Source organism: Episyrphus balteatus, chromosome 2 (assembly GCF_945859705.1).
Source record: "Episyrphus balteatus chromosome 2, idEpiBalt1.1, whole genome shotgun sequence".
Classification (NCBI taxonomy): Eukaryota; Metazoa; Arthropoda; class Insecta; order Diptera; family Syrphidae; genus Episyrphus; species Episyrphus balteatus.
Genome location: NC_079135.1, coordinates 13,692,458 through 13,718,489, shown reverse-complemented (window position 1 = coordinate 13,718,489; position 26,032 = coordinate 13,692,458). Strand labels below are relative to the sequence as shown.

The 26,032-nt window shown below is 30.6% G+C and overlaps 1 protein-coding gene and 1 long non-coding RNA gene across 2 annotated transcripts; one reads left to right on the top strand and one right to left on the bottom strand.

The window, feature by feature from the left end:
- Nucleotides 1–13,174: 13,174 nt before the first annotated feature.
- Nucleotides 13,175–24,930, bottom strand: LOC129910149 (uncharacterized). Its single transcript, XM_055987423.1, has 7 exons — nucleotides 24,474–24,930; nucleotides 23,992–24,405; nucleotides 18,106–18,235; nucleotides 17,876–18,039; nucleotides 17,515–17,712; nucleotides 13,983–14,146; nucleotides 13,175–13,524 (listed from the first exon to the last, which is right to left on the bottom strand). The coding sequence occupies exons 1-7, from the start codon at nucleotides 24,583–24,585 to the stop codon at nucleotides 13,306–13,308; spliced, it is 1,401 nt and encodes a 466-aa protein (XP_055843398.1). The 5' UTR covers nucleotides 24,586–24,930; the 3' UTR covers nucleotides 13,175–13,305.
- Nucleotides 23,649–24,029, top strand: LOC129910150 (uncharacterized). The gene is made up of 2 exons (XR_008771485.1): nucleotides 23,649–23,745; nucleotides 23,798–24,029. It is a non-coding gene; the product is annotated as an uncharacterized LOC129910150 (long non-coding RNA).
- Nucleotides 24,931–26,032: the final 1,102 nt, after the last annotated feature.

The window sequence follows — 26,032 nt, the reverse complement described above, 5'->3', positions numbered from 1 at the left end:
AACGATATTTTTTGCTTATCGTTCGATATTTTTCGTTTCCAATTTTGCGATCGATTGACTCAAATGAAGTTCATAATTCACAATAGCAAATATTTTTGTCAAAAGAGATATACCATAACATATTTATCGATTCGATCGACGTTGAAATTTTCTTCTGCGAATGGAATTCGTGATATGGCCGAATACTGATTTAAGTTTCATCTACTTTTTTAAAAGCCAAAGGACCAAGGTGTCTTTCTTCTCAGTTAAAAAACTAACTTCTAAACTTAAATATAACTTAGAGTTAATGTTTTCTTAAGATGAACAACGGCTACCATCATATTCCAAATTATATTTTCTATAAACTGATGAGCACATTGTTGTACCTGGGCGAGCTAATTTTTATAGCTACATAGTAGTTTTAGCTACATAGATTAGAAAAACAGCAGATCTTCAACCCACAGCTTTGTTTTAATTAGCCAGATACTGTGTCTTCTAAGAAATAGTGACGCTTTATCATGAAGAGTAACCTTGACTTAAAACACGTAATTTAAAACCCATTTGTTTCTTCTTATTAAAAAAGACAAAGAATGATGTATTATATTGCGTTTTAATTTAAAATCTCTTACTAAGTTTACCTATTTGTACTATTTTCATTGACGACGTTATTTTTTAAACTACCTTTTATGGAAAGTTGTTGCATTTGAAATTTGGATGTGGGCTGTTTTAATTATAAAAATAAAAGTTGAAGAATTTTATTGACATATAACATGATGTCGATATGAACATCGCATTGTATGAATAAGAACAAAATATATTCAAAGTTGATTGATTTATACTTTGTGGACATGACGTTTTAAAGATAAAAAAGATTTAAATTTTTACTAAAACTAACTAATGATGATTTTTAAAGAAAATCGGATAAGAAGTCCCGCATTAAGAATATCTATTCGAAATCAAACTGACTTTATCCACCTCAAAAAGTACACTCATTAAAATTTTGTGAAATTTTTTTTTGCAAAAAAAAAAGTATGAAAAACATTGTATTTTGGAAAAAGAAGTTAATGTATGTAAGCATGAAGTATTTCTTTTTAATTTACTGAAATAAGTGTTTTAAAATGATTTTCATTTTTTTGGTGTAAAAATTAAATTGAAAAAACTCAAAATGGGCAAAATGGCCCACTTAGTGGCTTAGTGCTCGGGTAAAATGGCATACTTACTTTCACATGCTATTTTATACTTTCTTGCACTCTTAATTTTTTTTAAAGTGAAAATAGTTGCTAAATATAAACGATGTACAGAGATGAGCGGAAAGCCCTTGATTATGTCAAAAACCTGGAAAAAAGCATCAAAAACATTTAAAGTTGCAAAAACTACAGTAACGAGACAAGCAACCAACATGAACTGGGTTTTGAATGACTCGTAGAAAGATATGGGGGGATTAAGCACCACTTGTTCCAAGAAAATGGAAAAGGAGCCCTTTGACTCAATTTTGGATTTAAAATCACGTATATTTGGACAGTGTGCCATTTAACCCGGGTAAATTTGATCAGTGAAATTTGTAGACGTCTTAAAAATTAAATAATTTTTGCAATTTTTTTAACTCGCAAAAGAAAAATATGTGATAGGAATATATTAAACTTTGAAAAGTTTATAGCATTTAAGTTTGAATGTCACTGTTTTTCGAGATATAGGACATTTTCCTTAAGGGGGCCATTTTAGGCCACCTTCCCCTAATATGTAAAAATAAAAACACTATAATATCGTCCGTCTTTCGCTCAAATCGGTTGAAGTTGTTAGGAAAAAAATGATTTTTTTTCCTTCGCTTATTATTTCGCAGCTTCTTTGCTAAGTGTTCAATTTCAACAAATATTAGCTTAAAAGTTATTTCTTGAAATTATCTTTCATGAAAAAGCCTAAAAATACTTAATATATTTTTGTTTTTGTATTCAAAAATTCAAATTTCTTCGATTTCTTCCTATTTTGAGCGAGCCAAAGATATTAATCAGCATGAAAATAAATTGTAAACGCAGGATTTAGTTTTGATAAGCAATGCAACTTTTAAAAGCTATTACATTTGAAAATTCCATTGTTTAGCATTTTGACACACCCTACTACTCAGTTGTGGTTATGGTTTTGAAGAAGAAATTTAAAAATAATTTATTATTGGTTGTTCCTCAAGCTTGACATACGAGTATGAAACTTTGTTATCACTTGAATCGAATAAAATCCTATCCTCTGCTCAAGATTTTAAATGTGTGACCAAATAAATTGTTTGTTTTTTGATATCGGTCATTCCCTCAACGGCGTATACAGGGGGGGGGGGGGTCACGGGGTCATGACCCCCCCCAAGAGCTCAAAACTTAAACAAGAAATTGTTATGTGAATTGCAAAATGTCGAAGTTTTAGAACATGAACGAAAATGAAAAGTGAAAAAAAATTTCGGTATTCAAACCAACTATTTTCCTATATTTGGGGATATTTTTAGCAACCGCTATGCTGGATTAGGATTATTTTGATTCGTTCGATAATATAAGGCATTGATAGGCTACAAGTTAAGCTGTGTTGTAGAGTTTTGTATGGATTAAGAATCCAAATACTATTTTAATTTTGACTAAACCGATAAAATAGATAAGAATATAAGCAAGCTTGTCTAAAGGCAAATTAAATATTTAAGCAAGCTTAGATCACTTAAAATATCCTTTTATAATCAATTTAACAAAAACTAATAAATATAACTGTATATGTTTTATATTTTAAACCGCCGATAAATACCTCAAAATTGACGAAATCAGAGCCGAAAATTGTAAAATCCTCAGTGAGTGATCTAAAACATTTCTTTAATTAGTATTGGCGTTTGAAATTTCGAAAAAATATCTACCCTAAAACTAGCATAATTTTGTTTATTATTTTCTGTTACGACAAAAATATTTTTTTGTCTTTACTGTTTTCACAGAGGTTCCTATTTGAATCCTGTAACCCCCTCGTCTTAAAAAAAAAAATAAAAATTCGCGTACAATTTTAAAACAAAATTAAAAAAAAATTATATTTTCAAACACAATTTTTTTGGAAAAACTTTGCGATTCGTTTGCCTGAGGTTAGGAAGACAATTAATTCGAAAGTTACCAGTGTTATTAAATTAAAATGATTTTTATTTTAACTTATTAAATAATTCTGGACTAGCGGAAAACAATGCAGAGTTGTTTAAAGGCAAATTATTGAATCGAAGGACTTGTACATTACTAGGGATCGGGTTTCCATGCAAATGCATGTTTTTTTAGGAACACCTCGGAAGCATGGCAACGAAGTATGTACACGAATCAGGATATTTCCTTTAAAATGGCAATCAATCGTTAGTGCATATTTTTGCATATTTTGCATTTTTTAGCATTTTTTTTTGCATATTTTGACATATTTTGGAAATAAATGCATGTTTTTCGTGCATATTTTCGCAAAAATTGGCAAAAATAACGAAATTTCACGCTTAAAATTTTTGACTAAAAGTGACTGAAAGTCAATTGGAAAAAAGTCAAAAACGTAAGCAAATGCTGTGCAAAACTGGCAAATTGTCCAAACTCATAAAAAACACGCTCAAATGATAAATTGGATTATTTAAGAGTAAATTTTCGCCAATTTTATTTATTGTTTTTAAAGAAAACCCCAATATTTCCAAAAAGTTACATCTTTGAACTCGGAAATGGTTTCGTAGGTATATAGATTTCATAAAAGTTACGTAAAATCTTTTTATAAATTTAAAGAAATATTTATATTTTACAAATTCATGTGGCCTTAAAAGCATATTTAAAGTAGATATTTTTTTATAAGAGTATATTTTGAGCGCATATTTTTCGTTTTTAAGTGTATGAAAATCCTATCCGTATACATTACACTGTACTTTAAGGACAGGATGGTCTTAATTGGTTAGACTTAAGGTTGAACCCTAAACAAAAGCAAACGAATCACACAACGTTTTTGTTTGGTTATTCTTAGAACTCTTCGGAACTGCTCGATTCGATTTGCAAAACGAACAAACTTTAATATTTTTAATTCAAATAGCACATTTTCAAGTTTATGCCTACTATCAAAACTTTTGTAAAAAAAAATTTGGCATGACCCCCCCCAAGAAGAAATCCTGTATACGCCCCTGCATTCCCTTGATTCCTGAATAGCCTTGAACAAAGTCAAAATTGCAAAATCAGACATCCAAGGTTTATTGCAGGTTAAAAGAAATTTAAAATATTGTAATAAGATTATAATAATGAGAGTGACGCATTATTGTAAATAAATACAAAATAATGCGCAATCAATTGATCAAGTGATGCAATTTATTAAATATTTAAATTGAATCTGAGAAATTGAACCTATCTTAAGTACACGGAGAAAAAGGAATAGCTAAAAAACAAGCGAATTCTATCTTAAACTGCATGTTTTACCGACTTCCAAAAAGGAGGAGGTTCGTCAGGGAAAATACTCCCTGTATTTTCTACCAAAGTACCTACAAGAGGATAAGTTCAAGGGTCAGGGATTTTGCGTAAATCGTACAAATGTATTCATAGCCGAATTATAGCAAGATCGTTCGGTGCCGTGAAATAACGCCGAGCGAAATAACGCCGAATTCCAAAATTCGGCGTTATTTCACTTTACAAAAGCGAAATAACGCCGAATTTCAACATTCGGCCTTATTGCACTTTGTCAAAGTGAAATAACGCCGAGTTCCAACTGAGAAATAAGGCCGAATGTTAGAAAAGTGAGCATAAGAGCAGACGCAAGTTAACCGGTATGTTACCCTTTTTTTTATTTTCAAAGGCATATAAGGCCCAAATTTATTTGGGCACAATGGCTCCCATACTAATTTGGGACTTATGTCCATCCCATCGAGGTATAGGTTCAAAAAAAGTTTTGGCTCTTATATGCCTCTTAATTATTCATTAACCTAGATAAGTTTCAAGAGGTGATAAAAATGTGGCGCAGGGACATAAGACCCAAGGACATAACGCCCACTCTTTATTTTTGGGAGTTATGTTCCACTTGAGTGGGACGACATTTAATTTAAGAATTATATCCCACTTGAGTGAGACATCAGCCCAACATATTTTTTATTTAACTGGGACATAAGCCCCACACTTTTCGAAATATAAAATAATAATGTAGAATAACTTTTGTTCTATTTTATTCGCGTTTTGTTTCAGATTCTTTAAATGAAAAAGAAACTTTGAATACAACCAACCTCGCATGATAAGCGCGGGTCATTTTGAAAATTATATCGCAAATAGGGCGGTCACCACAATACAAAGATAAGAAACGAATAAATCCCACCTGTTTTAATTGGTGGAAGGCAAAGCGGAAAAAAATTTGCTTACATGAGAATCTATTTAATTTTCGGAACCCAAACGCGAAGCGGAAAAAATTTTGCCCACGGGAGAATCAATTTTGAGGTGTGAAAATAAAAATTCGCGCGAATTTTTATTTTGGGTTCCGAAAATTAAATAGATTCTCATGTAAGCAAATTTTTTTCCGCTTCGCGTTTGCTAAGTTATAACACAAACATATCTTTGTTGTTGGTATACACATAAAAACAATAATAATACCCAGGACTTAGGCGTATAAACAGTGATGTATGTTTGGAGGCTGGGGACATGCTGTCCTGCTTTGGATACACTATTGGATAGGCGTATGTGCCAATAGGGTGGGACATAAGTGCAAAATCGAACTTTGTAACTATCCCAAATCCAGTTGGGAAATAATTTTATAACTTGTGAATTCTTCGTTAGTGAGACATAACGTCCATCTTTTATTTGTGGGTCTTATGTCCAACCTGAGTTTGACAATCAATTTGGAACTTATGTCTAACTCAAGTGGGACTTAAGTCCACAAATATAAAGTGGCTGTAATGTCCATGGGCTATGTCCCTTTGCCAAGAATATGGCATTTCAATACCAAAGTGACTACAGGTGGTTACATTGCAATTTTTCATAAGCTCCACTTAGCAGGATTTGCCTCACTGAAAAAGTGAAATAATGCCGAATCGGCGTTATTTCACTTTGTCATTGTGAAATAAGGCCGAATGTTGAAATTCGGCCTTATTTCGCTTTTGAAAGTGAAATAACGCCGAATTTTGGAATTCGGCGTTATTTCGCTCGGCGTTATTTCACGGCACCAGATCGTTCATCCTGCAATTTTTTCGTATTTTGTACGAAGTTTTTCTAGTTATACGAAAACTTGTCTTTTTTACCGACTTCCAAAAAGGAGGAGGTATTCAATTCGTCATTTTTTTTTTTAATTTTTTTTTATGTTTGTTACCGCATAACTTTGGACAGAGTGAATCAATTTTGATAATTCTTTTTGTATTGTAGTGGCTGCAATGTGGTCCCATTTCAATTTCGTTCGGTTTAAGCCATAGGAACTATTAGAGAAACCATAAAACCCCGTTTTGAATCATCGAAGTCGGTTTTGTTTTTTTAATAAAAATGATTATTCAAAATAAAGTTCTTCCAATTTACAAATGCATGTTTGTAAAATGTAGGTGTAGCAAACAAAAGATTGTTTTTGTAGACTAGAATCATAATTTTAAATATAAGGTAACTACTTGTTTTTACAATAATACATTCTTTTCTTAACGTTACTAGAAGCAGGCTTCGGTTTCAACATTAAAGTCATAGTTGCTGCACAACTATTTTTACTTGCGATGTAGGTACAACATATATGTCAAGTTATGCATTCGTACAAAAAAAAAAGTTGTGATAGCATTTTTCCATGACAATACGATGGTAGGGAATGCCAAAAAAGTGGGTCTCGGAAGTCCGTCTACAGCCTAAACGGATGGACTGATTGATGTAAAACTTGGTATGTAACGTTATTTGGCGACTCTCCAGAGGGGTTTTGGAATTATTTTTTTTTGACCAAAAATAACGGTACTTGTCATATACCGATTTTAGTAAAATTGAAATTGCTCAAAAAAGGCTCCAACGATTTTGTTTAAAAAATTCACATGTAACTTTAAAGACAAGGTCTATCTTTTAATAAATTTTTTTTTTCGAAAATCATTATTAACGGTACCTGCCATAGAACCGTTTTTTTTCAAATCCGATTATCTCCGAAAGTGCTTATTCGATTTCAACGAAACTTTTTGTAAAGAAGCATTTATATGATTTTAGTATAAGCCAAACATAAAATTTTGAAAAAAATAATTTTTGGATTTTTAAAAAAATTTGAAAATTTTTTTTTGAAAAATCAAATTTTCGAAAACGGGACATTGAATTTTTTTGAAATTTTGTTTTTAGATGTTGCCATACCAATTATATTTTAAAACTTTTTTTCCAAAAAATTATTTATAAAAAATTAGTTTTTTTAAAAAACGGCTCTAACGATTTTGAAAATTTTTTTTCGAAAAATACATCTTAATATATCAATTAAAACTGCATACTTGTTTTAGAGGGCAATTTCATTTCAGATTTTATTTTATTTTTTTAAAAAACGAATTTTATTTTTTTCTACTTTTTTTTTTGTATTCACTTTCCAAATTTCTATATAAAATGTTTTAAAAATTTAAGCAACTTGAACTCTAAGAGCAAGTTCGTGCGACCCAGTCGTGCATTTTATTTTTTTTTAATGCATAGCTTCAGATCAAAGTTAGTTGATCAAGTAGAATGTTTTCTTAATCTAAAGTCTTTAAACGTACTAAAGTATTTTGACTGAAAGACTGTATTCAGCAGATAGTAGTAATGTTATGTGTTTCCACAGTACACATAATAAGGTAATATATTCCAAACGTTGTCAAAATTTGTTTGTCAAAAATGGGCACCAATCTGTCATGGTAAATAATTGTTTAAAAATTAGTGGTGTGCGTGGTTTATCGATTTTTGTTCGTTTTTCGTCGGTATTTTATACAAATAAGAATTCGGTAGCTGACATTGGTCGCCAAAGTGTCATGTTTTAACAATCTGGCGACCAATGTCAGTTCGAAATATATTACTTTTTTATGTGTACTGTGATGTGTTTCAACCATCATTTTAAATAAATAAACTGTTGAATGTTTTATTGACTGGTTTTTGTTTTTGTAGGCATTCGTAAATTTTGTACTGATACTTAAGTAAAATAGGTTTGATTTTACTCAGAGCTAACCTAGAATTAAAAAATTCTTAAGCTGAAACTCGATACAAAAAAGAATAGAGGACTCAAGATTGTCCCTTTCTTAACACCACTTGTACATTGTCCCTTTTCTGTATAAACCTCGAAGGTTTAATTTATTTAAAAAAATATTGATTTTTGGACAACCCTCTAGAGAAGAAGAAACAAAAATTTTAACTTGAAACTCAATGAAGTTAAGGTCTGAAAAGGGGCTGTATACAGCTGGTAGCATTACATTTTTATTTTAAGTGGTTTATCTGTTCTTGAGTATACCATAGCACTCATTTTCATAATTAAGTCAAAACAACCATTGACAGGCCAGCAAACCCAAATTCATATAATTTATTTTTTTATATAATTATACTGCAACTTGTTGATATTTACATCAAAAAGAGAACATGATATAAGTATTGCACATTTTAATAACAACGAACGACGCATGACGTCCAGCCTCGGTTCATACATCAAAAATAAAATTTATCACCACTTAAACTGTCGAATGACACAATTAGCATAGCCGACGTCTTTGACTTTTCAATTTTTCCAGATCACATCTCACAAAAAAGCCATTAAGCTATTAACAAACAGCTGATTAAAAGTAAATCTAACTGCGGCCTGCGAGTTGCTATGCAATATGCTTGACTTGTCAAGGCAGACCGAATTGGCTTTTATTAAAAAAAAAATAAAATTTAAAACCTAAAACAGAACCGCACACTTTTCAGACAGTGCGCATATGTAAGCCCTCTCTCATAATGCCATAGCCAATAACTGACAGCTCTTATTAGTAGGTACTTTGGCTATATTTAATATTGTGAGTTACTAGTAAAATCTTGGTGATCAAGTCCAACTGGTTGGCAGGAGATCTTGGTATCAGTGTACAGCAACATCGAGCGCGGCATGGGTTTCTCTAAAATGAATCATCGATTAACAAGATTTGCATTTTTCAGAGACTTAAACTGCTTCTGTTTTTTTCCTAGAAGTTAGTTGCTTTAAAGCTGCCATTTACAATCAAAGCAACTAAGTATGCAAGGGGTACGTATGAAATAATTTGAGTGATTTTAGATGTTGACTGCATTGAACGGTCGATACTCGATAATCGTCGATATATATTTTTGTATACCTGCCATACGCCTGTCTCACAGTGAGTAATTTTCATTTGAGACGTCCATGAAAAGAATGTGGCCTTCAGGTGTTTTGGCCCACACGATCTATAAGGGGGACTTACGGGCTTTCAGGTGAATTAAATTACACTAGAATGTTGTTGATACTGTGAAACATTAGTTGCTAGAGAAAAAAAAATACATTCCTGAGCAAGAATTTTGTTGACTTAAACGCATTCGTGGCAGATTATATGGTCAAATGCAATAGTTTTTACTTGCTTGCTTGGGATTGGCTTCGTGGAAAAAAAATTACATATTTGTTTGTTGTTTTGAATCATAATGAGAAACTTATTGAAATGTCATTTCTTATACAGGGTGTCCCACAGTCACCGCCCCAAATGAAAACCATGGATTTCTGAGGTCATTTTAAGTCGAAAAACTTAAGAGGTAATTTTCTCGTTTTCGTCCCGTTTTCGAGTTATCACGGTTCTTATGATTTTTGCTCTCTTGTCCTTTAACTGGCCTTATCTTTGCCAGACTACGGTTTATTCGAAAGATTTATTTTACAACCAATCAAGAATTTATTACAGTTTTAGTTTGTCTCAAAACTCTTTTTTCTGCGGACATCCGTTTCTCCACAATTTTGCATCAAACACAATTTTCTTCGTTTTTTAAGTTGTTTTTTACACTTTCATATCATTTAAGTCAAAAAAACACTATAATGAGTATTAACTTTTTGTGCTTTTTATTAAAGCCCAGTTTATTTTCATAAAAAAATAAGTTTAATTTCATAAAAAAGGCTACTGGAAGTAATTAAATAAAAAATAAACAAACTGAGTGAATTAAAAAAAATAATAATTTTTAAATACAAAATAATTTAAATGAATTAAAACTTTTTCTGAGCTTTATCTATTTGTTCTTTTCTTAACCACTATAGCTCAGAACAAGTTTTTAATGCATTTAAATTAATTTTTTATTTAAAAATTATTTTTTTTTTAATTCACTCAGTTTGTTTATTTTTTTTAATTACTTTCAGTAGCCTTTTTTATGAAAATAAACTGGGCTTTAATAAAAAGCACAAAAAAATAATACTCATTAACGTGTTTTTTTTTACTTAAATGATATGAAAGTGTAATAAACAACTTAAAAACGAAGAAAATTGTGTTTGATGCAAAATTGTGGAGAAACGGTTGTCCGCAGAAGAAAAAGTTTTGAGACCAACTAAAACTGTAATAAATTCTTGATTGGTTGTAAAAATAATCTTTCAAATCAAACGTAGTTTGGCAAAGATAAGGCCAGATAAGGGAAAGGAGAACAAAAATCATAAAAACCGTGGTAACTCGAAAACGGGACGAAAACGAGAAAATTACCTCTTAAGTTTTTCGACGTAAAATGACCTCAGGAATCCATGGTTTTCGTTTGCGGCGGTGACTGTGGGACACCCTGTATACATTAATGAGTATGATTGAGTAATTTTAATATTTACAAAAGGTTAGACTGCATGAGTAGTTTCATATTTTTATTTGCAATTTTCTACAACTACATGCGTAGATGCATAGATGTGGACCATGTTATGCGAACATGCGTAGAACCGTGAATTTGGACTTGCGAACATGCAGACACTTGCCATGCAGACATGTAGACAGCCAGATATACGAACATCCAGACATATGATATCAGGACATCGGGATATGCAGATATGTGGACATGCGGATATACGTACATGCGGACATATTGATAAATAACTCAACAAAAAAAAAAAAAACTCCGAAATCTTTTTTAGATCCCAGTTACTTTTGTACAGCAGAACTGTCTGCAAGTTGATAGCTTTTAGTAATTTAAATATTTGAATTAGTTCTTTAGCTACAACCATGGCGTTGTCGCATGTATCTATTTCGTTGGTGCATTAGTACTCCGAAGTTATCCAGTATGTGTATTGGAGTTTCTCCATGCTCGTTGCAGATCCTGTAGGTGCAACTGTCTACCAGGCCGAGTTTGTTGAGGAGTTTACTACCTTGTTACTATTCTAAGGCTTTTTCCTGCTCAGAAGGATGCAGGTCTTATTATACCTTTTTTGGTTGTATTTCCCAAGTAATAGTTTTGCTTGTCTGGGGTTATGAGTCTCTTCCGTTATGAGCACTTTAAGAATACCAGCCCTAAAGTAAATTTCAACTTTTATTGTTTGATTTCAAATTTTTAACAAACATTTTTTTCATTTATGAATAATAAATTTGTCCACAATAAATTTTATTTATAAGAAATTAAGAATTTTTGTCACGTGATTTGGGTTTTAATTAGATACAATGCATTTAAGAATGCAAAAGCTTGTGAGTCAACTTTCTAAGATGTCAATGAACGCATAAAAATCTCACTTAAAGGTTTCGCACATGTACTACAAAAGTGTCACAACTCAAAAATCTTCATTTTTCAATAGAGACGATAAACCAATTTAAGGAGAATAGAACGAGTATATTTATTATTTACTTAAGTTTTAGAATAGGAAACACACTTTTAACCAATTTTAGACAACCACCATCATTTTAACTATCTTAAACCTTGGAAATTCACGTTTTTAGAGTTGGGACAATTTTCGTGATCTTTGGACTAAAAATGTGTCATTTTTGTCAAAGTAGTTTTTATTTCAAATGAAACATCTAAAACGACATTTTACCTTCTGGAATAAAAACTATTCAAATTATATCAATGGCAACTAGATAGATTTGTCCGGGAAAATTTCAAATATTTTTTTTTGTCAATAACTAAAAAAATCTGTTTTTTGAGTTGTGACACTTTTGTAGTACATGTGCGGTTTGTTTTATTATATTTATTTTTATGTTGTTTTATTTTTTTTTTTTTTTATAAAATACGAGTTCGTTAAAATTGTTTGCAGCACTAAATTTACCGACACTGGTAAGCGAAACAAAAAATTGGAGTTTTTAAAAAAATGTTTACTTTACAAACTTATTTTTTTCTCCTTTAGATATAAAATTTGTTTTTTTTTTTTAGCGGTAAAACAAGTTTTTGAACCATTTTGTAAATATTTTTTAACAGTATTGTTTTTAATGGAAAATAAATAAAACCGTTTTATGACATTTTACGTTAAAATTTTATTTTTCAATACAGAAAATTTTTTTATTAACAATGACATTTTCTTTACCTAATGCAAAATATTTTTACTTTTTTTTCAATTTGTAATGCATTAAAAGAAAATGATTTTTTACAACAAAATTCAAGTGACTTGAATTCTTTAAATATTGATAAAATAGGTGTGTTTTTATGCAAGCGTTAGTTAAATTTTCAAAATCATTATAGCAGGACTGACATCTCATGGCATTGAAAGCAGTCTTTCGATGAATAGAAAAAAAAAAAGAAAATTTAATTTGCAATATTTTCCTATAATTCTGTTACTGAAATGTTGTCTTCATTATTTCTTTTACTAATAACAGTAAGTGGAAGAAATCTAGAGCAGTAATTTGGAAATGACAGCTTTACGGATACCAACATTGTGTCATTTTTTAAAGTTTAAGGCATTTAAGAAAAAATGTTGCGCATACGCCATAGTGACCGGTTAAGTTAAACTTAAACAAAACATTGTTGCTTAAAAAATAAGACCAATTGATTTTGTTAACCATTCACTGACCTTTCAAATGTTATAAATGCTTATGCAAAATTCTTCTTTTAGGGTGCAAGTATCTTAAGCTTGTATTGGTTTTTTCGCCCTCAAGAAGACTAATAAAAATTAAAATGATTAGAAAATGATGCATCTGGTTAACTTTTCCTCGAGATAACTTGTTCCATTCGTATGCAACGTAAAAGTTTTTTGATCTTCAATTTATAGTATGTAAGTACCAATAGGAGAAACCGCAGTCTTATGGCATTCTGTATATTTTGAGAATATCAATATTTCTTACAGTAAAATATGTTTTTTTTAACCTTTCCTTAAAAAGCGTTAAAATAAAATAAATCAATTTCGTATAGTAAATTTGTTTCCTTATTTAATTATTATTATTTTTATTTGAAATACAAAAAAAAAAAAAACTCATCCATTCATCCATTACTCATGTACCGTTTAAAAGTCACCATATAATGCACAGTTTCATCAATTAGCAATTTCCAAACGCGTAAGATTTTTATTCGCTAAGGTGAAAGCCTTATGCAAGTTGGCATAAATTGCTATATCAATTATATTTGTATAAGTGAAAAAGTCAACGGCAACTACATTCGCCGTAAGACTCCATGGTCCACCAAGCCAACTCGATAGCTTAACATTAATAACACTGGCCCGTTGTTCGGTTGTTTTTGCTTTGCTGTATACGTTCTGCAAAAGAAAAGAAATAAAAAAAAAAAGATACCAATAGCCATTAAATTTTAGATAGACATTAAGACATACTACAGGTGCTCTCGGTTATTGTTGCTCAAAGTTTATACAAATGTATAATATTGATTGTTGTTCATTGTTCGCAGTGCTTTCACCCAGATGTGGGGTATTTTTATATATACGAGTATATCTATGACTAGAGTAGTACTCTAGATCTAGAGTAACACTTCAAGGTGAACAGAGAATAGACTTTATCGTTAAGTATAATAATGAATTTCTGTTCTTTCTCTTTTTCTCGTTATTTGAGAGGTTTACATTTTTTTTTTTTGCAAACGATGCAAGAAAAATTGTGTATTTTCAAGTCAAACAAAAGCACTCAACAATATCCAAGAACCAAACAGCACAAACAATAACAATTAATAAACAATATGAAAACAGAATTATAAGTCTATACATACCAGTGCCTGTTCAAGTCCAAGTACCGCATGGAATATCCAGCCTTCATCCTGGATGACTGAATCGTTTTTCCTTGCAAACAAAAACCTCATAAAATCCAATGATGCGGATGTATTCATGTCACCTAGTGAGAATGTCTTCCATGTGGGGCAGAGTATCTCGGATTCTGTGTGCACAAAGTAAAAAAAAAGAGATTGTAAAAATGGAAAAATTTCAAAATGTAGAAAAATTTTACTTCAGGCTAGTTTGTATGGAATAATATTGTATGTTGTACCCTATTTAGAAAAGAAAATCTTTGGGATTAAATTGTCACATACGTTAAACACATCGTACTTAAACGTTTTGACAGTAGATGTTTGTAGCTTTTTCTATAGATTAGATAAGAAAAGCAACTGCAAGACCGTTAATGCTGAATCACCTAAATGTCCGACGGAATAAAGTATGTTTTTTGTCGAAAGGGAAAAAAAGTTTTTGAGAACTCGGGCCCAAAAAAATTTTAGAAGTTATTGAAGCTGTAAAAAAAAAATTAGTTTCTAAGATGTCGAGATCAGTTTCCCAAATGTTCATACGTAGCTATCATTGTACCTTTACACAAGAGGACGAAACAAAAACAATATAAAAGCTAAGCTATTTAAAAAACTATCCAAGATCGTTTTTTCAAAACTCAACAAAACCAATACAAAATGTATGGGGGTTTTTCAAAACTAAACAAAATTGCAGGTTTTTGCCAAACTCAATAAAATTTGCCTGTTGTTGGAAGATTTATCTTTTTTTAAATATCAAATGTTTTTACATGGGTTGATTGGTTTTAGTAATTCATTGGCACATAGATTATGCATTAAAGGTTATAATTATAACGTTAGGCAGAAAAAAGTGTACTTTTGGATTTGTTTCAATTTAAAAAAAAACGTGTTTTCATGTTCAAAATAAGGACAAATCGTTTCAAATCTGAAAATTTGGTTGTGTATTCAGATGGGAAACAAAAAACCTTCTCCTAAAAAACTTGAAAAACAAACATTTGTTGGGTTTTGAAAAAAAAAAACTCTCCTCAATTGGTCAATACCTAAATCAGCCTCTGTTATGATAGTTAAATGGCCTCTTGAAGAAAATTCGTTTTCTAGATATAACTAAACCATAAACAATTTTGCTGCAGCTTTTTTTTTAGAGGTTATTGAGGTTTCTATACTGTATGCCTGAAGATTCTGCTGGTAAATGTTTTATCTAGCCAAAATCTTATCAATTTTTAGCAAAAAAAATGATGATGTACACATTAAAAGCATAACCCCAAAAACAATCTATATTCGTTTCTCTAAAAAAACACCCTTTCACCTTGGATATTGGTATAAACTCTATTCGTTCGTTCTTGGTTGTCATATCAACTGCAATACTCTCACTGAATTTGAAAGGTGTTGCCATCGACAAACTATACCAAGACTGGAAACTTTAGTACGTCTTACCTCCCAAAACCCTTTTGTGTACAGTGTTGTCTGTGAATATATATGAAAGCCACCACGTTGGTTAATGACGTTAACACGCACACATTTATAGATTCACGACATTCACCACACATCCAACACGAACACAACGATAGATTGATGACATTCACCACACCTCGCAGCTTGTAGGCAAACGTCATTCGACCGCTCAGTTTCCAGTCTTGGAATTTTTTGTTTATGGGTGTTGCATTCTATTCACAGGGTGTTTTGGTACCTACTAGTAGCAAATACCCTCTCGTGTAAAAAATTTAAATAGACTCCATATTGATTCTTTGTTTGACAAATAAATACGAAAGTGGCAAATTTTTCTATCATACCATTATTTTTAAAAGTACATATTTCGGTTATATTTTAACAATTCGTCGCCGTAAAGCAAAATTGTTCTAAGTCACAAAAAGCAAATTTTACAAGGAACGTTTTTTAAGTTTCAAATTGGTTTAAAGCGACAATTTTCTGCTCGTTTGCCATTCAAGTTATGTTTTTTATAAAGTTTGTTCTTATCTTTTGAATAAAATATACAAGTTTACCTCATTAGTAGGTACATACTATATTTAAATATTTAAAAAAACTAAGAACCCTAAATTGGACATAGAACAATTCCTATACATGTACGTTTTTTACTTAAATAAAAAGTTTACTTAGAACAAAATATGATAGGACTTAGAACAAGAATACTCGGGCTAATTTTCAAAAGGCTACTTTCCTGTTTTTATTGTTCTATGTCCCATTGAATTATATTATCTGTGAAATTAAATTTGTTTGATCAAAACGGTTTTCAAAATTCGGAAAGAGCATCCTCAAACTAGTAAAACTGCATCATTTTCGGTAAAAAGTGGATTTAGAACAATTGAATCGGTGATTGTTAAAACAACATAAGTGAAATTTTAATTTTTTCGTACGAGGCTCAAAAGCTCCTGTATTTTCCATGAGGTGGTCACATTTACAATGCTTTGGCAATTTTAATACCTCAATTGACATTCCTAGATTTAATATTGATTATTAATAATATACAAATCCGCAGCCTATTTAAAATTATAGCGGTTTTGGTCTCACGTTCGAAAAAAATAAAAAAAACAATCATCGATTCAATTTTGCTTCACGCCGACGAATTGTAGATACCTACTTAAAAAAATAATATTTTCATAAAAAGGATTATAAATTTTGGGTCTCAATCGATTCAGCGTTATAAAATACTTTGAAATAATGTGTAACAGATTTCCCATCTTTTCTTAACTATAGGGCTGTTAAAGATACGGCATTTTTTATTCCAAATTTTCGAATATTGTTTTAATTATTTTTAAATTAAGTACCGTAACGTCAGCACGTGTAAAAAAAATACAAATTAGGGCACGTATACGCCATAGTGCACGTGGACAATTTGAAGTACAACTTTGGCCTAGATGCTCAATCGTCAAAATAGCTAAATCTCGACACTTGATGTTCAATTCTAATTTTGACGGCCAGTGGAGTCGAAAGCTCAACTGGCAATTCGTTTCCACAATTTTAGTTAACATGTGAAGTTTTTTGCCTGATCTAAAATAAAACATTTCATTGAACTTAAAATATAAAACCAACTCAATACACCCTATAAAAGAAAAATGAAAGAAAAAATCATATACAAATCAAATCGAGTAAAAATCACGCTTCAAGCTCCGTCATCATTATGGGGCTGACAACATATACTCTATCTGGGGGTATATGGCTACATCATATCCTCTCTTAGCCAATTTTTATTTTCCATTGTTTACATCGAAAAAAAAAACAACGACTGACTGTTGCAATTATTGTTAAATCAACCTGTACGTGTTGATATGTCAATTTGTTTAACCCTATAACTACACATCTACCTACTTATAAATTTGTAAAAAAGCCAGAAGAGAAGTCATGGGCGCCACAAGTCTTATCTTTTTTTTCTTCATTATTTTAGTTGTTGTTGTTTATATTCTTGGAATTATTGTTGCTATAATAATAATCTGTTCCAAGATATTTAACGATGAGTAAGCTTTATATGGGTAATACTATAAATAAAGATACTTACCACTATCGGGATATGGCAACTCTTCAATGGGATAGATTAACAGTAAGTGTTTGCCAGTCTTGCGGATGTCATTCATTGATAGTTCATAGCATTTAAAGTTGGGATCTGTGGTGGAATTACGTTTATAGGCTAAATCACCGATTTCTTTTTCAATCACACGAAGCAGGTCACTGTGTCTATCCGGTCGTTTGTAGAAACCTTATAAATGAAATCTTATTTTATTGTGAATCAGTAAAAGAGTTTAGAATGGGTCTTTTTTATAGAAAGGTAGACTTAGTTAAAGTTTTATGGAGCATGACTGACTTAGCAGATATTTCTTGGCTTTGTGATCAACTTGCTTGTTAGGGTTTTCAAAACTCACCAATGGGAAACGAACTAAAATCCATTATAACAATTTCTCCTGAAGTTTCCACGAAACGTTTAACATCTTTCAAAATCGGAGTTAGCTTAGAAACTAGCATGTTTTCGTTTACAATCCAAAAGTTGTCATCCTCTGGAGGTGTTCGACTCTTTTTCAAGTTTATTCTGAAAAAGAAATTTCGAAACACATTATGTTCTCTAAATTTAATAGTTTTTATTGAAATATTTTACCCAATACTCATATCAAGAAATCGAATACCAAATATCAATTGTGACCAAACATCAACATGTTGAGAGAAAGCATAGTCTTTGATAAGATTTGATTTTTGATTTGAATTAAAAGCTCCAGATGCATGAGTTCCTGTCAAAGAAAAAAAAAATTATTTGTTTTAAATGTTTTGATAATTTTAAATGTAATTATTTTTTAAATATCTTGTACAACATTTATACCAATATAGGTTAAGTATTAATACCTACTTTTTCAGAAAAAGTTAAAAAACAAATAGAAAGAATTATTCTACAGTTATTCTCAGTAAAAGCTTTTAAGTATTTTAACTGTAAATTTCAATGAAAATATTTTCCTTCAATGACCAATTTTTGGTCAAACAAGAAAGTCTGAAGAATAGACCCAAATGGTTTGTTAAAAACGCGTATAAATGGAGTTCTATTAATAGTAACATCAATATAAAGATCTTTAAATTTAAAAAAAATTATAAAATATCAGCTTCTGTAATTCAGGAACTTGGATATTTAAAAAAAATCTTAAAATATGGATGTATGATATCAAAATAAGCATTTTTCATAACCTAAGAGGAGAAATGATTCGAAGTTGCACTTAGATGCATTTTTACTTGCGACATAGGTACTATAGGGCAAGTTTAGGATTCGTAAAAAAAATCGAACTCGAGATAACAATTTTCCATGACATTACGATGATGGAGAATGCCAAAAAAGTGGGTCCGGCAATTCTGTCTGTCTGTCCGTCTGTGTGTACCTCGAGCTACAGCCTAAACTAATGGAGCGATTTCCTTTAAACTTGGTAGTTAACAGTTTTGGGTAATTCCCTAGAGGACAAATTGAAATTTTTTTTAGGACCAAAACTAACGGTACCTGTCATATAACGGAAATAGAAAAGTTAATTTTTTTCTAAAACGGCTCTAACGATTTTGATTAAAATTTTTGTGTGTAGTGAAGCACATAAAAACTTCCTTTAGAAATAAAAAAAATATTTTTTGTACCGTTATTAACGGTACCTGCCATAGACCGTTTTTTTTGATTTATGAATTTATCGTAAACGACAAAACAGATTTTGACCAAAATTTTTATACAGAAACGTTTTAATATTCATTATTTGAAAAAAATTTAAATTTTTCAAAAAAACACATTTTTGGATTTTTAAAAAATATTTCAAAATTTTTTTTTGAAAAATCAATTTTTTGGAAACAGGTTGGTAAAAAATTTTGAAATTCCGTTTTTATGTGTGAATTAATTATTTCTTTAAAATGGCATACCAAATTTTATTTTTAAAAATGTTAGAAAATGTTTATATATAAAAAATTATTTTTTTAAAAAAAGGGCTCTAACGATTTTCGAAAATTTTTTTCTAAAAATTCCTTTTTATACAAGAAATAAAATGCCATACTTAGTTTTTTTGTAAAAGATCATTTAAAACGGTATTTAATTATTTATTAAAACAGATTTTAATTTTTTTTGCACCACTTATGAAATTCCGTGAAAATATCAAATTTTAAATTTTTCCTTGTTTTAACATTAGAGTAACTTTTACCATAAGAGAGCAAGTACGTGCGACCCCAGTCGTGCAATTTATTTTTTACAGATTCCATAAGATAAGATTTAAACCTTAAGGAAACATAAAGTAATAGATATTTATATACAGCATCTAGTAGACAGTTTTGTATATCTGTATCAATATTCCATAACAACTCTTTTCTATAGCCGCACCACAAAAAAGTACTTACTTTAGCATTGTTGCTAAATTATAATAGTATTAATTTTTATCTTTGCCCTTAAAAATTAAAAATTGGAACCATAGACCTGTTTGTCACCTGGAGTGACGAACAGCAGCTAACTATAAGACAATGCTAAACAAGTTATCTTATTTTAGTAGGATGTTGATTTTTTACGTTTGGATCAGTTTAAAATTTCTTGTTTTGTCCGCCTAAATTAACTAAATACCAGAGATCAGAAATAAATCTCAACCATTTGAAAGGATCTTTAATAACACATATTTGTTGCCATTTTCAATAAAGGTCATATAATAACCTTTATTTTTAAAAAAAGAAAAATTTCGGTCAAGGTCTGAGAGAATTTTTGTATGCTTCGGTCAACCAGTGAGATTTATCGCTGAGAGAAAAAAATAAATCTCACCTGCAAATTTATCAATTAGAACATAAATCTCCTGAAATATTCGATATTGCATTGGTCGTCCCAGCGACTTAAATTACAGTGGAAAGGACATTTTTCATCTTTACATTTTATTTTTTAAGCGAAAAGAGATATTATCTTGGGTCAAAGAACTTTGAGAGTCTATTATTAATTGAACTTAATACATAAACTAAGAAAAACATTTTTTTCATATTATATTTCTGCAAAATAAAGACATTTTTGGTATATTCGACTTTTTCTTTTGAATTAACCATAGTCCAGTAATTTTAGGTTTTATCTGCGGAAAAATTCCTACTGGGCTGAATTTTGGTATACAGCTTAATGACGGCTTTGTTATGAAGATGTGAAAAATCGACATTGATATCGTGTCCGCGTTAAGAGTTATAGGGGTCAAAAGGTCACAAAAACTGGTTTTTCACGATTTTCAGCAAAACGGTAAGTCTTATCAAAAAATATTCAATGCAAGAATTGTAGACCAGATTATTATATATAAAAAGTGTCATGACACTTTTTTTCCTAAGACCCACCGTTTCTTAGGTATAACGATTCAAAAAGTTGAAGTTTAGTTGTAATTGTCATAATCCTATTCCTGAAAAAAAAAAAAACCTAACTGAAAAGTTCCTGAAATTTCATTATTTTTTTAGCTTGAATTTCGTTCCTCAACTGTTAAGAATATGGGGAAACCAAAAAAAAATGGAAATTTTCGCCATTTTTCGGATTGGGGCCCTTCTCCCGAAACCATTTCCCTGGGAATTTTTGTTTAGAATATGTCTGAAAATATACAGGGTGTGCAATAGAGAATGGACAACCCTAAAACGGCTTATAGCTACACTTATGATTGTTCTAAAAACAGATAGAAAAAAGTTCTATCGCAACCAGTTCATAAAATATGGACTTTTTTTCGTTCAGTGTATTTTAAATTTTATCATCTTATGTTTTCGTTCACTACAACCACGAATGAATGAATTTTATTTATTTCTTTTTTTTATAATTTTCTACAATAATTGGATGAGTACATAAACAATTTAAAAATTTCATAGCTATTGCACATTTTCGTAAAAAAAATTTTGAAATCTGTTTTTTGATGCAAAATGTAAAAAAAGTATTTTATGAAAAATTTTAAACACCTGTGGTATAAAATAAATCTATAGAAACCTAGGTGGCCATCTTTCTTAAAAATATTCTCCTTATACCAGAATATTTTTAAGAAAGTTGGCCACCTAGGTTTCTATAGATTTATTTTATACCACAGGTGTTTAAAATTTTTCATAAAATACTTTTATTACATTTTGCATCAAAAAACAGATTTCAAAATTTTTTTTACGAAAATGTGCAATAGCTATGAAATTTTTAAAGTGTTTATGTACTCATCCAATTATTGTAGAAAATTATAAAAAGAAATAAATAAAATTCATTCATTCGTGGTTTAGTTGTAGTGAACGAAAACATAAGATGATAAAATTTAAAATACACTGAACGAAAAAAAGTCCATATTTTATGAACTGGTTGCGATAGAACTTTTTTCTATCTGTTTTTAGAACAATCATAAGTGTAGCTATAAGCCGTTTTAGGGTTGTCCATTCTCTATTGCACACCCTGTGTATTTTCAGACATATTCTTGTGACCTTTTGACCCCTATAACTCTTAACGCGGACACGATATCAATGTCGATTTTTCACATCTTCATAACAAAGCCGTCATTAACCTGTATACCAAAATTCAGCCCAGTAGGAATTTTTCCGCAGATTGGGCTTAAAAATGACTAAAATGACTGGGCTACCATTACATTGTCTAACTCTTAAAAAGTACTCGGGTGGAGACCTATTACGTTTTATAGGTCTTGGCGCTCTGATAACGAAATGGTTGGTACTACACCCCCAACTACACCCCCAAAATCTGGCAAAAATTAGTGTCGTCAATTTTTAACCATTATAAAAAAAACAGTATTTTATGCATTCTTGGGATAGTCTATTTTTTTTAACTTTATGTTCTATACATTATTAACATCTATTAGGCGTGTTTTTTCTAATACTCAGTAGCTACTCATTTTTCATTTTTTTCGCAAAACAATAATTAAAATTACACAAGTAAGTATTTGTTTTTATTGTTTTTCGAAAAAAATAAAAAAATGAGTAGCTACTGAGTTGTAGAAAAAACACGCCTATTATTAACAGGTTAAAGAACTAAAATCGGTTGAAAATTGACGACGCTAAAATTGTTGCAATTGCTTAAGATCGAAAAATATATTTTGCCTATTTTGGAAATTTATGTTACGTGTTAGGTGTTACCAATTTGTGTTTTCTGAAAAAATAAAACTTAAGTTATAAAATATAACTTTTCATATCTCTCGAAAAAACACCCTTTCATTTTTTCATCAACTGTAACACTTTCACTGAATTTCACAGATTTTCATTTTATTTGCAAAATGTTTCGGTATTAGTTTCTCACCTTTTTATTTTTCGTCTGTATCTTGTCGCGTGAAAAATTAAAAGAGATTTTATTTAAGCTATGGAAAATACGAACATTTTTCTGCATCTTACCATTTTTAATTTTACTTTTACTTCTTATCCTGCTCTCCCCTACTCAAAACATATTTATTTTTGATTTTTTTTTTGAGTGGCCGTATCGGTTTCATTCCATTCAGCATAGTAAAAACATACTTTAAAATAATGTGTCATATGGCCAGATTGTATGAACAATAAATAAATTCAAAATAGAGCACGTATACGTCACAGTGCAACGTGGGCAACGTGCAAATAAGGTGCGGGCACAAATCGAAATTAAATAATACTTGCACTTAAAAATTGAAGAAAATCTTTATGTTTTTAATTTGTCGTCAGGAATTTTGTTTGCTATCGAGTACACATTTCTGTAAAGCGACTCACATCACATTCATAGGATATTTTTCTCTCGTTGTCACTTTTGTACATAACAATTCAATGGTCTTGGTTTTTAACCAAAATGTTGAAAAATTAACCCAGAGATTAACCGGAAGCGATTTCATTGAACAAATTTTGTTAACAGAAGAACAAACTTTGTTGAAAGTTGAAGTGGTCAACGGTTAATTTTAGATATATGAAGATTTAAAACCATTAGTTTTAACCCGATTAAGATTTGATTTTTTTCTTATGAAATATTGACCAATGGCCATTGAGTTCATCAATCGATCCTCTGTTTCTATTACTGCCTTTTCAAAAGTTGCTTTTTCTTTGAGAGGAAAAAATCAAAGTGGTTTCCAAGCGATCTTGCCAAAATGCGATTAATAGGTATATGATTGAGAATTTCGAATGATAAAGTAAAAATTCAAAGTAGTCTTTCATAGAATTTTGAACTTTCTAAAATCCTTCAAATTTTCTTTTAAAATCAGTTTCTTAGTTATTATATTTTTAACATAATTTTGTGACTATTGTCCACAAAGCTAATTATTAGTTTGAACTTATATTTCTTAAAATTTCAATGCGAAAGGTAATTGAAAAAATTTACTGAATTTACCAACACCAAATTGACTTCTTTTCAGAAACGCACTAAAGCACAGATAAGATTAAGCAATGACAGGAGAGCTTGGGTTAAACTTTTTCGAAAAGGATTGAAGCAAAGATTGTTTTTGAGAAGAAATTTTATTTTCCTAAACCAATTTGCCAAAGCTGACAAAAAAAACCGTTTCTCACTAAAAATAAATCCATTAAACATTAATCCTTTATAAAATCTTACCTGGAATAAATAAACTTTTAAGTGGAACCTCAGCAACATTTTCAGTTTTTCCCATCCAATTTGGTAAAATCTTTAAACATTCCACCGCCAAAAGTTCCATGCCTTTAAAACTTGCCACAAAAAAATCCAAACATTTTCCCTTTGGATATTCAGCTGGCAGTGTATTAACATCATCACGATTCCATCCCCTTGGAAATCTTAACTTTCCAATTCTAACATCTGTTATGAATTTTCCGGTAGAATTTTTAAGATCATCAACTCTGGCCAATGGTTGTGTGTTGGAGATGGATGGATCATCGGGAAACAAGCCAATCCATTCGGGTTTGTTGCGGCAATCCGGTCCCCAGTTTATTTCCACAAAAGATTCTTCGATGGATTTTCCATTTAAGGAAATGGTCAGGTAAACCGGACATGCTACAGGAGGAGTCAAGAAATACTAGTAGTTGTCCTTTTTAATGAGAACTACAATTAATTGTACCTACCTTGAAGTGTGCCCAAAGAGGTGATGAACAGAAGAAGAAGCAATGTCCTCCTCCTTGTTGTCGTTGTCATAAGGTACGGCGACGATATATTTGAAAGATTAATTGCTGACATCTTTTCGCCACTGGTTTCTTCTTGGCATTCAAAGGAATAGGAGAATAGGAATTTTTCTGTGGATTTTAATAATTCAAAGCCTCATTGACTATGAACTTGATATTCCGGAATATGGCGTCTTAAAGTGGAGACTGCACAAACAAACAAAATCAACAATATAAATCCGACTTTGACTGGGAGAGCGAAATAAATAAAATTAAACTTGTACAAGTGCAAGCCGACGACGACGACGGATAATGTCAACTTTTTTATATGACACTACAGGGAAGATGTTTCGCGACACACTATTCTGGGGTTGATTTTATGTGACACGAGACGACCGCTACCGCTGCTGGCCGGTCGCTAAAATGCCGAAAGCCTATAAGATTGTACGTTAATAGAGTCATTTCCTCATTAAAAAAACATATGATCTTGTTTTTTTTTATAAGTTTGTTTAAGGCTCGTCATCGTCACTTCTTGATTGTCCAATCAGTAGAATAGAAATTTATATTATATCACCTCTCGGGAGATAGAAAAGAAAATCATCTTTTTTTTAAGCTTTAAACGAATTATAAAGACTTAGAGAAAGCATCTGTTGTAGTCTGATTTGGTGCGTGCGTATATTTTTTTTACGTAACGAGTAATTCACGTTTGTTGGTGCGGTGACATCAAATGCATATGGTTTGTGTATAGGCAGTGTCTCAACTAGATAAACTTATAAAAGATACTAGAGCATATAAGGCCATTTTGAAAACTACTTTAACCGTGACCCGCATTTAAATCAGTCTTCTTACAACTTTCTAAGCATTGACAAGGTTAATTTTTTAGTATTTCACTTCAAAACATAGTTTTTGCTATTTTTGTTGCAACTTTGAATTGATTGCGCTTTAATTAAAGTTCATCAATCAAACAAGAACAATGTCAAAAGTTTTATTAATCCGCAAACTTTTGAAAAAACAATTTTTGAAAATAAACAAAAACACAAAAATTCGAACCGAAGTTTGACTTTTATTTTTGATTGGAAAGGAATATAAAAAAATGTAAACGAAATTAAACCTTTATAATCAATGAAGGCCATCTATGAGAATCAATAGGTTTATTAGTTAAGCGAATTTATACGTGGTCGTATACACAGTTTTCGGGAAAATATTTGAAAAATCATAAGACATCATTAATAGTTTAAAGCAACCTTAATTACTAAGCTTTAGATAAATGTCCCCAAAGAAACGCAGCTATCATGTACTTTTATTTAAATTTTATTTAAAAAAATACGTATACGCCACAGTGTACTATGTATGATTTTTTTTTTTATCAACAATCGAAAAAGCAATTATGATCAAAACAGCATTTCCGGGAACACTTTAGAACTCTGAATAAATAATGTTGTATTACCGACATAATTCTGCTTGTTTTTTTTTTATATTTTTAAATAGAATCCTGGCTGTAATAAAAACTTTTTGATAAAAAT

What these genes read in the sequence shown, in the direction of transcription:
- LOC129910149 (XM_055987423.1), bottom strand. Translation starts at nt 24,585, where the DNA reads ATGTCAGCAATTAATCTTTCAAATATATCGTCGCCGTACCTTATGACA. An exon ending in GTTGCCATATCCCGATAGTG is followed by an intron (nt 14,147 to 17,514) that starts GTAAGTATCTTT and finishes TTGTGCACACAG; the next exon opens with AATCCGAGATACTCTGCCCC. An exon ending in TTGGACTTGAACAGGCACTG is followed by an intron (nt 13,525 to 13,982) that starts GTATGTATAGAC and finishes TTTCTTTTGCAG; the next exon opens with AACGTATACAGCAAAGCAAA.